This window comes from Acanthopagrus latus, chromosome 1 (assembly GCF_904848185.1).
Source record: "Acanthopagrus latus isolate v.2019 chromosome 1, fAcaLat1.1, whole genome shotgun sequence".
Lineage (NCBI taxonomy): Eukaryota > Metazoa > Chordata > Actinopteri > Spariformes > Sparidae > Acanthopagrus > Acanthopagrus latus.
In genome coordinates this window covers 18,528,643-18,544,138 of record NC_051039.1, presented here as the reverse complement: position 1 = coordinate 18,544,138, position 15,496 = coordinate 18,528,643, and the positions used below count along the sequence as shown (strand labels likewise).

General features: G+C 45.4%; 2 protein-coding genes across 4 annotated transcripts in view; both read left to right on the top strand.

Annotated features, from left to right (window-relative positions):
• Window positions 1-15,496, top strand: part of LOC119026695 — a 1,024,654-nt gene that overhangs the window by 668,052 nt on the left and 341,106 nt on the right. The gene's annotated exons all lie outside the window — the stretch shown is intronic.
• Window positions 3,141-15,496, top strand: part of ntn1a (netrin 1a) — a 66,783-nt gene continuing 54,427 nt past the window's right edge. Inside the window, exons 1-2 of one of the 2 annotated variants that reach the window (XM_037111088.1) lie at window positions 3,141-3,267; window positions 3,494-4,534. In XM_037111088.1, coding sequence (XP_036966983.1) covers window positions 3,511-4,534 — 1,024 coding nt within the window. In that variant the 5' untranslated portion in view covers window positions 3,141-3,267; window positions 3,494-3,510. The remainder of the gene's footprint in view (window positions 3,268-3,493; window positions 4,535-15,496) is intronic. The other variant, XM_037111099.1, reaches the window with a different exon arrangement.

The window sequence follows — 15,496 nt, the reverse complement described above, 5'->3', positions numbered from 1 at the left end:
AAGTTTACAGGAAAATGGCTGAAAGAAATTAAATGCAGAAGAGAGAAAAAAATAGCTTGTGATTAAAAAAAATCCAGAAAGATGAAACTGAGGGAAACACAGAGAAAGCAAGTTGCTGACTTTTAGAAAACAAAACAAAAAATTAAAAAAACAAAAACAAAAAAAAACAATGAACAGGCTCCTGAAGACACAAATCTGATGTTACTGTCCACAATAACAGAAGGTAAATCTTAGCAAACTTTTTTTTACATCGACCACTGACAAACACATTGTTTTAATGTATAAAGACATGTTTTCTTAAGGTCTCTTTACGATGTCCACAAGCTTATCCATGTGTAGGATTTTCATTATGTTCAAATGTGTTTGGTTAAGTTCTCTTTTACAATATGTCCTTAAGTTCTAGATGATTTACAGATAAGGGAAGTTGCTCAGTTTCACAAAATTCAACTGAATACACATTGTGTGTTTTATAAAAGCAGTTGTTGTTTTGTGTGGTCCTGCCGTAGGTGTAGATTTGTTTTGTTTTGCATCAGCCTTCTCGGCCCTACATGGACACGTTATTTGCCCCAGAGGCCAACAGCTGTGTCTCCACAGCAGAGCTGAACCGAACAAGATTAGATAAAACTGTTTCACAGATATGAAGCAAATAGCTCATAACAGTGAAACAGAGAAGTGAGGGCAGAGCAGCAGCTGCAGGGCTGATAATTCCTCTTCATACCTGAATATGGGAGGAGAAAGGAGAGCGGAAGTTAGAGAACTGATGTGAAGGCTTTTGTTTAAACTTTAAACTTGTGAAAGTCTTTTTATAGCTACTTGTTTACACGATGATGCAGCCTCTATGTTTATACAGTGTTAGAACTACTTGTACATACTATGCTCTTGACAAGCGATCCTGTGTGCTTGGTTTCAGTCTCGTAACACTTTATTTCAGAACAATGTATTCGTTCAGTCTCTCTGACAAGATCGGCTGGTATTGTTTTCAGTTTGCGAGTCTGTGTGTGTGTCATCTTCGCAAAATCTGGTCCCGGAGACACCTCTTGTGGCAGGAACTAAAACCGAAGCGATATTCAGTCGATCCTGATACTGACGCGATACCAACTGTCTGTGAGATAGAGTCATAACTGTGCAGGAGGCTGTCATGAAATATATACTGGCGTGCAATTCACATCAAAATTGAGCCATTTCTTTCTTTCTTTCTTTCTTTCTTTCTTTCTTTCTTTCTTTCTTTCTTTCTTTCTTTCTTTCTGTTTGATTCAGCAGTTTGAGTGCTCTACTCTCAGGGGCAGACTATTAATTAATTTATTTTGTGTAATTATTTCAAGTTGAATGTATTAATTATTATCAATAGTACAATGTTTGTAACCAGGACAAAATTTGACAGGAAGGAACCACCTGCATGGTTTGGTTAACGAGTAAATAAATGAGAAAATGTCTCTTGTCATTTGGATGGTCACCTTGAGATGTGACTGTAACTTTTGAAAGAGTGAATAAAGTTTTTCCTCTTTTCAATGACGAGTTTCATAAACAACAAAACCACAACAAAACAACACAAGCTAGTAATACCATATGAGATGGAATGTAGCTTGTTTAAATGCTATACAGTGAAATGAAATTTAAAAATACAACATTTTCACGAGGCCTACATGATTTTAGCTCTTATTATCAAGTGTTACCAGGAGATCTTAGAAATGCAGCGTTAATTCTTTACATTAACGGTATCTTGAATTCTGACCTGCTGCCGTCCCGCATCAGCCAATCAGCTTCACGCTCATAAAAACACGGTGTTATGCCTCCACCGCCCGGGAGAAGTGAAGAGACAGCGCTCTCTGCACGGGCCGGACGGCTTTGTCCTCCTGTGGGCACAAGATGGCGCTGTTACCTCTGTGGCCACATTCAACAGGTCCGAGCGAGGCTGCAGCCGGTCGGACTGCGCCAGGCAGCCACAGTACAGGAGGGATGGCTCCTGCAAAACAGCGCGGTCAAATGTGGTCAGGAAACGCTTTTTCTTGTTTGTGTTCTTCAAGACTTAATGTTGTTCGCAGGTAAGCAGAAGCTTTTTAGCGTCACTTCATATCTTCTTACTCTCCTGATGGCGCCCAGCTGATCAGGACTGTGAGGGGTTTGGATCAGTAAAACCTCGTGCTGGAGAGCCGAAGAGAAATAAAATACCTGAAAAGTGAATAATTCAACGCAATAAGAAATGATGCCAACTTCCACACGAGGAACACGTCATATTTTTATTTTGAAGGAACTCCTCTATATGTTCGAAGCTCGACAGTGACTCACTCAGGTGCTGAGCCTATCATCTGGCGTGTTTATGGTTTTCAAAGTGGCTTTAGTCGATACGGACATTTTTGTTTTTATTTTATCTTCTGAAAACACCACAATAATGATGCTCCTTAATTATGTCTGAATAATTATAAACCGATAATAGCCTCGTTGGGACGTGACAGCAATTAAATTCCTCAGGCAGTGTTCATCACCAGGATGAATAAATAAATACAAGACAGGCACAAAAAAATAATTATAATAAAGAAAAGAATAAGCAGTTGATGGTTTATTGTGTAAACGGTGAAACTGCGGTAATTATCGCTTGTCTCTAATTTGCTCGCGGTAACAGGCCTAATAACAGTCTCTTGTTTGGGCTGCTCGATGTGCCCCGCTGCACATCCAGGTGTCCAAACCACAAATTACCGCAGGTATCACGATGCAGGTCATTTGCGCCAATTTCTAGAAGCGCCACCGGCGGACGTCGTTGTTCCGCTTCCCCCTTAGGGGATGAGCTGACCTGAGGCACCGGTGCCAAGACAGATCCGAGCCGATCACACACACACACACACACACACACACACACACACACACACACACACACACACACACACACACACAGAGAGAGAGAGAGAGAGAGAGAGAGAGAGAGAGAGAGTGTGTGTGTGTGTGTGAGAGAGAGAGAGAGAGAGAGAGAGAGAGTGTGTGTGTGTGTGTGTGTGTGTGTGTGTGTGAGAGAGAGAGAGAGAGAGAGAGAGAGAGAGAGAGAGAGAGAGAGAGAGAGGTTGTGAAAAGACCGGCAGGAGGAGTGGGACTTGCTGCTATAAGGACACTAGCGACTCTTAGAATCCAGCCGCTCTTCTGTTTTCACGCAGGAGATTTGAGGAAACAAACAAGAAAACAGGAGCAGCTGTGATTGAAACCCGATAGAGAAACTGTGTTTTGACATCTTTCTTTTTTCCTCTCCCTTTTTTTTCTTCTTCTCCTTATTATTCTCAGGTAAAGTGAGATTTACACACATGCATGGGCTGTGACTGAATGTGACTTTTATATGACTGTCAACTGCTAGATTGTCGCCCCGGGGCAGCCCGTCCATGACTGTGCTATCACCCAAACTTAACTCTCTCTCCCTCTCTCTCTCTCTTTCTCTCTCTCTCTCTCACTCTTACTCTCTCTCTCTCTCTCTCTTCCCACATGCTCTCCACTGTCTCCCCCGGCGGCTCAGACACTTGAGGACCTACCATGATAAGGGCTGTGGATATTGTGCTGACTGCGCTGCTCGCCGCGTCCCTGACGTGCCGGAGCGCCCTCGGCGGCTACGGGATGAGCCTGTTCGCGGCGCAGACGTCCCCCCCGGACCCCTGCTACGACGAGCACGGCAACCCGCGGCGCTGCATCCCGGACTTCGTCAACTCCGCCTTCGGGAAGGAGGTGAAGGTGTCCAGCACCTGCGGCAAGGCGCCCGGCCGCTACTGCGTGGTGACATCGGCGGAGAAGGGGGACGAGAGGACCAGGAACTGTCACACCTGCGACGCCTCGGACCCCAAGAAGTACCACCCTCCGGCGTACCTGACGGACCTCAACAACCCGCACAACCTCACCTGCTGGCAGTCCGAGAACTTCATCCAGTACCCGCAGAACGTCACCCTGACTCTGTCCCTCGGTAAGAAGTTCGAGGTCACTTACGTGAGCCTGCAGTTCTGCTCGCCTCGACCCGAGTCCATGGTGATTTACAAGTCCATGGACTACGGCAAAACCTGGGTGCCCTTTCAGTTCTACTCGACCCAGTGCAGGAAGATGTACAACAAGCCGAACAGGGCTGTCATCACGAAGCAGAACGAGCAGGAGGCCGTGTGCACGGACTCCCACACCGACATGTACCCGCTGACCGGCGGGCTCATCGCCTTCAGCACGCTGGACGGCAGACCGTCGGCGCACGACTTCGACAACTCCCCGGTGCTGCAGGACTGGGTGACGGCCACCGACATTAAGGTCATCTTCAGCCGGTTGCACACGTTCGGCGACGAGAACGAGGACGACTCGGAGCTGGCCCGGGACTCGTACTTCTACGCCGTGTCGGACCTGCAGGTCGGCGGGAGGTGCAAATGCAACGGGCACGCGTCCCGGTGCGTCAAGGACCGGGACGGGAGTCTGGTGTGTGAGTGCAAGCACAACACCGCCGGGCCCGAGTGCGACAGGTGCAAGCCCTTCCACTACGACAGACCGTGGCAGAGAGCCACAGCCAGGGAGGCCAACGAGTGTGTCGGTGAGTCTGTCCCCCGTGTGATGCTGAACGTGCTGGATGCCTTTTCATTTGTGTATGACGGGCGATCAGAGTTTATTTAAAGATTAACTGCAGCGGAAATATTTCAAAGTGTGATAATAATAATAATAATAATAATAATAATAATAATAATAATAATAATAATAATAATAATAAAGAACGATCAGGAATTAATAGATTGATAAGTGTAATGTTTGTAATGTAGCAGCTGTTTTTTTTTAAACATGTAAAAACACAAGATAGTACTACAACCAATAATAATAATTTATATTTTATGACTAATCTCCGACTAGTTTTACAGCTTCACTCCATGAATCCCCTCCCTTTTTTTTCCGAGCATAAAATTGCGCTGAAGACACAGCAGAATCCCACCGTTCATTCAGCTGCTGCAGGCCACGACTGAAGCTCTCAAACCACCTCAAACGGGACCGCTGAGCCCCACAACATTTCTCAGAGCTCGACGCAATAAAGCGACGCCTTTTTCTTTTTCATTTATGTGAGGGATCCGGCAAAAAACTCACACCGCAGCTCGTAATTAAACGCATATTTCTGTATAATCACGCAATTATTTTCCACGTCGAAATCGAGCTGACAGGATGCATTAAAGTGTCAGGCGGAAAATATGTGTGTGTGCGTGTGTGTGTGTGTGTGTGTGTGTGTGTGTGTGTGTAAATTGTGAGTTTATTTTTAGATTAATCAAAATCGTTTTCACAATTGCTCATTTCTATAATGCCACTTGGCTCAAGTTGCATTGCATCATTCTATATTTTAAATGTAATAAACAAAATAAGAACAGGGAAAATTACTTGGAAACAACCTGAGAAAATGTGCATTTAGATTTTAAATTTTCTCTCAGAGTTTTCTATCCATGAAAGAAGCTGGTGTCACCAGAAACATAAATCTACTGATCTTATCTTTGTGCCTGAGAGCCAACATGTTCCATCAGCTGCTGAGAGATCAAAGTGATCACAGTTACAGTAGTTTCTGTTGTTTTATTAAGACCTGGCACAGTGTAGCAACCTGGAGGTTGCAGATCCTGCAGGATCAATTACAAAGCCTCTACTGCGCAGATACACAAAGAAAAGAAGCCTGGCGTTGTGAGGGGTGATCGGGAGATTATTTGTACGGATCGATTGTATTCTGACTGGAGTGTGCGTCACCAAATTGTGGGAATGTGTTTTAAGTGTTCCTGTGTGATGAGCTCTGTAAACACCCTCCACCCTTAGGCCTGTGATCGTAGCCTTTTCATTAAATTCACTGTTTTCATTTAAAAGATATATATATATATATATGTTGGACAGCAAAGTGTATGAATTGTAACGACTGCAGAGCAGCAACGGCTTGTTGTAATTTGTAACTGAGGAGATGTGCAGTGAGGAGGATGAGTAGGGGACAGAGGGGCAGAGACATATTCACAGAGGACAGTCACCACCAATGTAAACCTGCCTGTTTCTGCAGGCAGAAGAGGCTCCATATTGTTTGACTATCCCGGCACATGTCAGCCACCTCGACACTTTGCAGCCGTCTAAAAGCTTTTTGTGCGCTGGCGCTGTCTGTTCCTAAAGCTGTGGCATATTCTCGCTGGCAAACGTGACGGTGTTGCTAAACCGTCAGCCGTGGTTTCGTGGAAACGTGCATACTGTCTGCCACGGTGTGTCGAAGAGAGCGGTGAAAGTGAGGAATAAGGTGTTGTCTCGCTCCTTAAATTTGGGTTGTCTCCAGGTAACTAATGGCAGTTTGCAGGCTCTTTTTATTACTGAGGCCAGCGTTGCCCCTTCAGTAAATTTAGATGCCGTTTCTACACAGGTTGAAGTTTTCAAAACTATATCTTTGTCTCTCTTATCAAGAAAAACAGCATAAAACACTTGAAGTTCTTACTAGCGAACATCAGAGGCAAAACATTTCTTTTTCCTGTTTTTGATATCCTTTACACTTTTTTTTCTGAGCCACTATGCATATAATTTTATACTGAAGCCATGAGAGCTAGTCACTTATTTCATCCATCATGTTGTCAGCAAGATAGTTAGTTTTTGACATTGTGTTGGTTACGGAAATGTGCGTCTGTGTGTGTTTGAGCTAAAGCAAAACTCCTGAGGAGAAGAAGAATTAACCCCACTGTCAGTGCCATGAACAATGGAAGGAGGTGTGTTAGGAGCTATGGGTGTGTTCAGTGAGACGACTTCAGGGATCGTGCAGAAATTCAAGAGATTTTCGCTGGACTCCCTTTAATGACGGAGCTGTGAGTGTCGCTGGGCTCTCATAAGGATGCAGTTATCACGGAAGTGTAGTAAAAGGTCCGGCACTGTGTGGGGTCAGAGCTGACGTAAGGCACTGAGTCCTCCGACAGTCCCTGATCTTCAATTCCGACCAAAAAAAAAAAAGCAAAGAAAGGCGGAAAAAAAAATCTCAAAAGCACGTTCGAACATGGGGGGGGGGGGGTTTGTCTTGAAGTGCACTTTGCTGATTGCTTCCATCAAGATGTTAAAGGACACTCATGCGCTCCTGAGCATGCACCTCCATCCATTTGGGTTATTGATTCCTCACAGCAAAGGAAAAGGCTTCTAATGCAATGAGTGCAGCAGGCAGCAGCACAGACACGACAGAGACCTCAGTTTCGGAGGTGTTAATCCACGTTATCAAGCGATGGAAATGTGTCATTTCACTGTGAGAAAATTATGGGTGCACCGTCAGTCCTCCTGCAAGCTCCACAGAGCTCCCACTCAACTCGGGGTGACACTGTTTCAGCTGCAGTCAGAGGAGAAAATCCCTTCGCTGCAGATGAACACTAGATGTCATTTTTATCCCCTCAGCAACCCCGTTCTCAGGTTTGTAGTTTACTTTAGGTGTTACACACAAAAAAAAACCTGAAGAAGAAGAAGAGGAGGAGAAAGTCTTGAATAATTCAGGGAGATTAGAAAAAGACAGCTTGAGGGCACGAAGAATGAGGCGACCGGCACTGAGAGAGAGGGAGACGCAGAGACAGAGGGAGGGGCTGGGGGACGGAGCAGGACGACAATAGTGAAAATGAAAGAGACGGACATAAGCGAGAGGGGGAGTATGATGAGGAAAATGTGTGAGGTAGAGGAACGGGGGTGGGGGGAATAAAGAGGCAGGAGAGTGACACTTCCATGGCCTGTGGGCCAGCAGAGCATTTTGACAATTGTCGGGTTTTTTTGCAGGTGCCCCTTATTCAACCAGTGGGAAAGTAAATACTGAGGGGACAGAGGAAGCTTTTTCTTCCTTTCTTCCAGTTCACGGCTCTCTCTCTCTCTCTCTCTCTCTCTCTCTCTCTCTCTCTCTCTCTCGCTGCATTGTTACTGTAAAGGATCAGCGACTTGGAAAAGATTTGCCGTAACCTTCTTCCCAGCCTTGCTGCTGTTACCTGTTTGCACTCCTTGCATAGTCATAGACCCATTCTCATCTGGATGATTTGAACAGACCTGCTGCTTGTTTTTTGCCTCGCTGTCTCTTAATCTGCACTGCAGAAATCAGACTCAAATGTTGCCAGGTGCTGCTCAGAGGCATCTGACTGACAGGAGCAAACATGCAGTGCAGAAAAGTTGACATGGCTGATTTGATGCCCATTAAAATAATTGGATTTTAAAGCCGCGTTTTAAATACTTTAAGTCATTATAATGCCCTTGTGATGTGTGGGTGCGTTTCCAAGTTTGAAAAAAACTCTTGTGCAGGTCTTTCTGAGTAGCCTGACGAGATGTGAATATTACCTCAAGCAAACATACACAACCACTTAAAAACAGCTGTGCTTTAACTTATGCTTGGTAGTGTATTTTTGCTTTTTTCAAGGATTACTGCCCGGACCTTAATGAGGTTTAAGATAATTCCAGAACAACTTAAGTGGACTTTGATAACAGAACATTTTCCAGGAACAACCAATTGAGGATTTCATGCAGTTTTAAAATAAAAGACAGAGTTTCTTGCTAAGTGTTGTGAGCCAATGTTTAGCTCTTGGTTGGAGGAGAAATCTAGAGCAGGAAATTGCAGAACATCATCAGATAGGCAGCTGTTGTGCAAGGATAAAATGTTGGCAGGTACCATTTCTGCAAAGCACGAATAATTTCACATCTTCTATGCCTCACAGGCCACGTACCGTATCGGAAGGTGGACAGGATGTTGGTAGTTACAGGCGAGAGGGCTGTCAAGCCCGTGACCACTGTTCAGGACTGTGTTTCAACATGTTTATGTGTGAAACCAGTGGATGTTAGCTTTGGCAAAAGAGAACCCAAATGCAGAACACCAAGACAAATGGGTAAAAAAATGAAAGGCGAGCTTAACTAACATAAGCTGATGTCCAAAAATGAAAGACAGGCAACACAAATGACAAAGGCAGGCTGGAGCAAATCCAAAGATGAAGCTCGGGGAACATGAGAAGCAAACACAGAAAGTGACATGAGGACGAAAACAGACATACTGACAAACTGAGTGAGAAACACACACTTAAACACACAGGTGAGTGAAGACTAATAAGGAGCAGGTGAAATAAATAGCGCCATCAGAAAAGGTGGGGGAAAAAAAAACACAAAGAGAGGAAGTGGACGGAAGACACATGAGGATGAAACCTTCAAATTGAAACAGGAAACACTAGACTCAAACCATGACGCTGGATATCATTACAGCTGTGTCTGTGGCGACAGCAAAAATGATTTTAAGTCAACACATGATCTTCTTCTTTCCCTAACCAAGTGTTTTTTGTGCTTAAAACCTAACCAGAGCATAACCGTAGAGTTGTCAAGATACAAAATTGAAAATGGAAGCTGGTGAAATATATAGTTGCAACAAAAATAAATGTAAAGTTACAACATATCTGTGGTTTGGGGAAATGTAGTTGCCTCAACTTGCGATACATTGAAGAAACGAACAATTCATGTTGAAGAAACGTTATTTGACAAAAGTCATTTGATAGTGTGAATCAAGAAGTACACTATCAAAGATGTAGACAGTGCTAGTGTAAGACAGTGTTTTTTTCCTCAGTAATATGTTTTGCTTATCAGATAATGACAATGAAACCTGCGTTACGTACGAAATCTACCAGTCGGACAAGCTTGCGCATAGAAGTGATGCTCTTCATGTAAAACACATGGAGCCGGAGGGGTAACAGGGATGTTCCACAGGCCTTTCCTCAGACCACATCCTCGCTGTCATGTTCATTCAGTACCTTCCAGACGTGACTGAAGGTCTGGTTAATGTTTGAGCGGCTCGCCGTGCACCATTATAAACCGGCATCCTTCATCTTCAAAGGTGCCGGCCGATGCATCGTTAGTCCCGGGCCACAGCAAACAAAGCTGGGAATAAACCGACTGAGCAGCTTTGTACTTTGCACCGTCTTCCTCACCTCCACTTCTTCTTCCTCGGTCAGCACTCACCTCTCCCTCCACGCACACCTGTAGGCACTCACGTGCGCGCGGTTTCTCCTTCAGGTCTTTAGCCACCGGTTCAAACAGGGGGGAACGGCCTTGCTCTCGCTTCAGGAATCTCTTTCGCCTGAGCCCTTATCAGTGTTTATGACTCGTTTTGTAAACCGCCGCAAAAAATAAGTCGCTCGGGGTCCAGACGACCAGCTCGCCCTTCTGTTTTAGATTCTGAGAGCTGTTATATCTCTCCAGCAGACAGAAACATGGCCACTGAGCCAGCACATACTGTAAGCAAGGCTGACGCTTCGGTATATCAAGTGCTGAAACCAAACAGAAGGAAGGACGGCCAGCAAGATACACACAGATGCACACCAACACGCAGCGAGGAGGCAGGGATAATGGGAAACTCTCTGCAGCATGGTTTGTGCCTTGAAATGTCCATTTGTTGGCAATGCGGCCCATCACTAAGAATTGCATTTATTCATATCATTTAATTGCTCCTTTCAAAGCGCAGCCAGTGATGTGCTCTGAGGCAAAAGGGGAAAATTCAGGGGCCAATCAGATTTCAGCTGGGGCCAGTACCCCTGTGCCGCGGCCCCTGGATCAGCACGTCGGAGTGTTGGGTCATTGCTTTTTGCCCTGTGGACTGAAAATAGATTTAAAAAGCCTGGTTGGTGACCGGAGGTAAATTCTGTTTTTGGCCCATGAATCCTTCTCTTGGAGCCAAAATAGTCACCAGGCCTGGGTCAAAGGAAGACGGGAGTAAATCCAATTTGGATCTCCAGCGTCATAATTCTGATGCCTGACTCGAGAAGGATATCAACGATACTGGTGATTAAATAAAGCCATTACAATCAGAGGACTTTCATAAAGCTGCTGCTTTGAGCACTTCTGTAACCGCAGACCATCCACTCCCAGAAGTGAGATCATTTGTAACTGCAATAATTCAGGCTCAAATGGAAGCAATAGATGTGACAAATAATGCAGATACTGTTGAGTATGTTGAGGCCCGGGAGATCTTGAAGCTATTAATGTCAGTGTTTGGCAGCAGCTCCTGTGAGCTGGAATTTTGGAGCTAGTTGTTGCTTGTCATGAGGCCTGTTTAAGAAACAATTCAGTTTCAATGGAATTCAAGTTTTCCACAGATAATAAATTGTGACAGGCCTTTGAAGACTGTAAATGAGTTTGGATTAAAAAAAAAGTCTGAGGGTAATAATATACAGATAAGGTAGGCAGTAAACATGCAGACCGGTAATTAGAAAGTGTGCATGTCTGTATCTGTGCTGAGAGAAATACAAGGAAGGCTGCCACCATTCAAGCTCCAGATCCAAAAGACATCTGTAACTGTGTTTTATGGAGCCGCGTCTGCATGTGCTCTGGTGTCGGTCTGCAGTGGGAAAAGAACGCTTGCGTTACAATCCATTTGACAAAGCTCAGGTGACACTGCAAGTGGTGTTGGAATGTGTCCACTTGTCAGAAAAGACAAAATCTCATCTGAGATTTCACAGTCAGGGTGACTTGTTGTTGAATTCAGGGTCCTTTGGGCAAAGTGAACATTTCTGCTGCTGTGGTTTTGTTTCATTGCTTTGGCTACAGCACATAATGCAACACAGATCCCGCTCACAGTGTGAGTCCGCATTTTTCGCCAGTGCCTGTGTCCAAGAAATGGAACCTCTGCCTTGTTTTTGAGAAACGGTTTGGTCAGGAGCCATGTTAATTCTGAAGGAAAGCCATATTGCGTTACTCCGTTGGCTTCTGGCCTGCACTCACTTCCTCTTGTCACCCTGGCTGGTGCTTGAACTCGACGTGGACTGTTGCTGGTTTATCACAACATTCAGCCAGGCCAGAAACTCGTGATTGTCCCCGTCGTTATTATCATTACTCTGCAATTTGTTCTGATCAGAATTATCGCAGCTGCACACCTGCTGTAAAACGTCCCTGTCCAACCTGTGGCGGACCAGCTGCTGGTAATTGGATGTTTTTCCTCTTCTCTCTGTCCGTCAAACACTACGCGCTGCTCTTACCAGTAGTGCAGAAACAGCTCACATTCACACACACTTCCGTACAATGTTGTTACACTGTCAGGTGTGTTCTCGAGAGAGAACTCCGGGCGTGCTGCACACTCAAGATTTTCATCAATCTGATTAATCTCTTTCAAACCACAGACATGAAATAGGCTGTCTTTACAGCGATGACAGCTGTTTCATTATTTTCATTGGACGGCGTGCTCTTTGACAGTGCCGATCGCCTTCGGTGAAAAGAAAAAGTTAAATGCATTACAAATTTACCAAAACAGTCCTCAAACATGACCGGGATGGCTCCCAAACATCTGCAAAAGTGCCGCTAGCTGTCACAGGAAAAGGTGTTTGAAGGACACGAGGCACACAGGCAAGGTTTTCACACACACTACTCAACAAGTCTCTCTAGACGCAAGATGCTGTCTCTGTCTCTGCCGCTCACCTGTTTATGTTTGCGTGTGCGTGATTGTGTAAGTGTTTCCATGTGTCATTCTCCGCCGCCAGTATTCCTTGACATTGTACAGCGTATTCATTTCTTCTGTACAATGAATGTGTGTGTGTGTGTGTGCAAGAGAGAGAGAGAGAAAGGGATTGTGCAAGCGTGTGCAAGTGTGTCTCCTAATCGGCATTGTCTGCCTGTGGGGGTTTTTTTTGTTTTTTTTTCATCTACAGACACTAATTCTGTCCAGGATGTGAGCAGCTATTCAGCGCCTGGGGAGGCGTCTGTTAATGAATTAATTGGTGACTTGATGCCATAGTGAAAGCTCGTATTAGCCGAGGGAGGATCTCTGTGTGCTGCGGGTTTGGCATGAACCGCGGGATGAGTGTGTTTTTGTGTGTGAGTGTGTGAGAGGCTGAGCACGAGAGAGACGGAGGTGTTTGTGTGTAATGGAAAGGTTTGGTGGGTACCAGATGATTAGGGGTGATCAAAAGCCACGCCAGACAACATCAGCATGTGTTCACACATTAGACACAGCGCTTCGCTCATCAGCTCTATGAATCACAGCCTGCCTGTCTCCTGCATATATATCAAACAGCCACATTTTGCACCGCAGAGTAAACGCTGTCACACAGAGGCGACAGATGCTAATCAGGCCATTTTACTGGAAGTGAACAGTAGATATGTTCTGACAGTATCTGGGACTCTGGGAAATGTGAGAAGAGAAACAGTTTTTCTGTGTCCTTGTTTTATTCCTTTTGATACAACAGCTGGACACAATCTGTACATAAACAACCTGTGGAGCTTAAGTCGTTGTTACTATACATGTGAGAAAGATACAGAAGGCTTTGCTGCATGCAACATCGGGTTCATGTTGCACCAAAGCTCAAATGTTGTCTCCCATTCTTAGCGCCAAAAGAAGCTTTTTGACCCCAAATGCTTTTGGGAACCACCAGGGATAAATAGCTGGGCACCCAGTGGCCCTGCTGGAAGACAGAGTGAGGACTGATGTTTAACAAGCGACTGCTAAAGTGGCTACCGCTGCAGCTGTTTCATTTCTTGTGAAGAGCCCTCTGCCAATTTAGCATTGCACTCCTATTACTTTGTTGGGCTCACAGTGGGAAAAAAATTAATCAGAATCAATGCAGCTGAACAAGAGAAACCAACGTCTTTTTTACTCCACGCATTCTCCCTCCAAAATCAACAGTTCAGTCAGAGATTCGGGCGTGTAATGCTAGTAGCGGCTAATGTAGCCCGGAGGTGCTATCCTACATCAGGGATGAAGGTCTTTCTTACACCACAACTGCAGATTTGATTCATTTTCAGACTTGCAGACTTCAGCCCTAGCTGATGCTGACTCAAGTGACATCACTTGAGGCAGTTCATCAGATTTTACGGAGCTGCCTCCGCATCCGGAAAAAAAGGACTTTTTACAGCTTCCTCGTGTGTAGCAGTACTCCCCTGTACAAACCTGTAAACAGACTTCGATGAATAAAATCGCCTTTAAACTCGCCAGTTTGCGCCTCAAACCAGCATCACTCATTCATCCAGTCATCAGGTTTGGTAGCGCCATTAATTGCCGCCATGATAGAAAAACCAGAGCGCTCTCACTCGTTAACAGGAGGTCATAAAGGGACCAGTAAACAGGGAAGGAAAACACCGTGCGTCAGTGTCTGCGAGAGCGCCTGGTCCTGTGCATGTGTGTGTGAGATGATGAATACTTGCGTGCTGGCAGCTTTTTAGAGTTAAAAAGCAGCGAGTGTGTGTTTGTCATTGTGCGAGACCTGATCCCCGGGCCGGGGCCAGCTGTGCTGCAGAGGATCAGGCGTGATGACCTCAGCAGCTCTGTGTGGCAGCGGGTTACTGCGCGGTTACCAAGAGGAGGGCGAGTGTTTGCAGCCAAAGCAAATACTGTATATAAGGTGGACTGGAGGCAACGGCAGAGCGAGGAAGAAAGGAAGTGAGAAGGAGCGGTTTTAAGCTCTGAGCTCTGCCTTGCAGTGATTAGTCAATGATCATTAATAATGAAACTAACTGTTAAATATCTGCGTGATGTGTTCCTTCCTTCCTACTTTCAGGTGGAAGAAACACATCACAACAAGCGTTGAGGCCGGTGCGGCATGTGTTGTTACATTACGCTGAAATCATCCGCGTCTGTTCACACTTAAAAATGAAAGCCTTGGCACTGCTTGTTGCAAACTCCTCCAAACTCTCCCCGTAGCTGATAGGAGGCTGCAACAGCATCAACAACAACAATAAAAAACAGACCCTCTGCGTCTCATGCGTGTGTGAGAGAGGGAAATAAAAGAGAAGGAGGCTTTTGTGTTCGCTGCAGCACAGCGTTTGATTCAAGGTGAAAGTCCTGGCAAAAACGTCTCTCTGGCAACAGTCGCGCTGCTCGCCGACAGGACCACCTAGCACGAGCGTGAGCGCATCGGGCCCAAAGCAGGGGTCCTTAACACTCACAGCTATCGATGATTAATGGTTGGACGAAGTTACACCCCCACACAGCAGCCGGCTGTGCAGATCAGAGCGCCCCCCGCTGTTGCTGTAGCACACTGCTGTCGTCATCTGAGTGAACTGTAACCAGCTGGAACCTGCCTCTGAGGGATAAAGTGTCTGCGGTGGTTAATTATGTTGTAAATGTTTAGACTGTAGATGCACATTAAGTTGCAGTGGGTCTCTTTAATGATAATGGATTTTAGTGAGCTGAATATGCCCGAGTTAATCTGTTCATTTTTTCCTTCTTTAAGCATCTCCCGCGCACATTTTCTTTCTCTTTTTCTTTCTCTCTCTCTCTCTCAAACGCAAACACACACACACAGTCGCAGAAAGCACCTGTGACAAATCAAGCCGAGTCAAACAGTTTCATTTTGCGTCAAACATGCTCACACGCTGCCAGAAAAAAACCTTCCCAGGAATTTCTTGTGTGTGTGTGTGTGTGTGTGTTGGTGAATAGCCGGCAGTGATTTATCACCAATGTCTTTGTCTTTCCCATATAAGTCATGGCACAGGCTGTGTGTGTGTGTGTGTGTGTGTGTGTGTGTGTGTGTGTGTGTGCGGGTCACCAGAAGTTTGTTACACCCGGTCGTCATGGATGCCTTCAAGTCACAGTTGC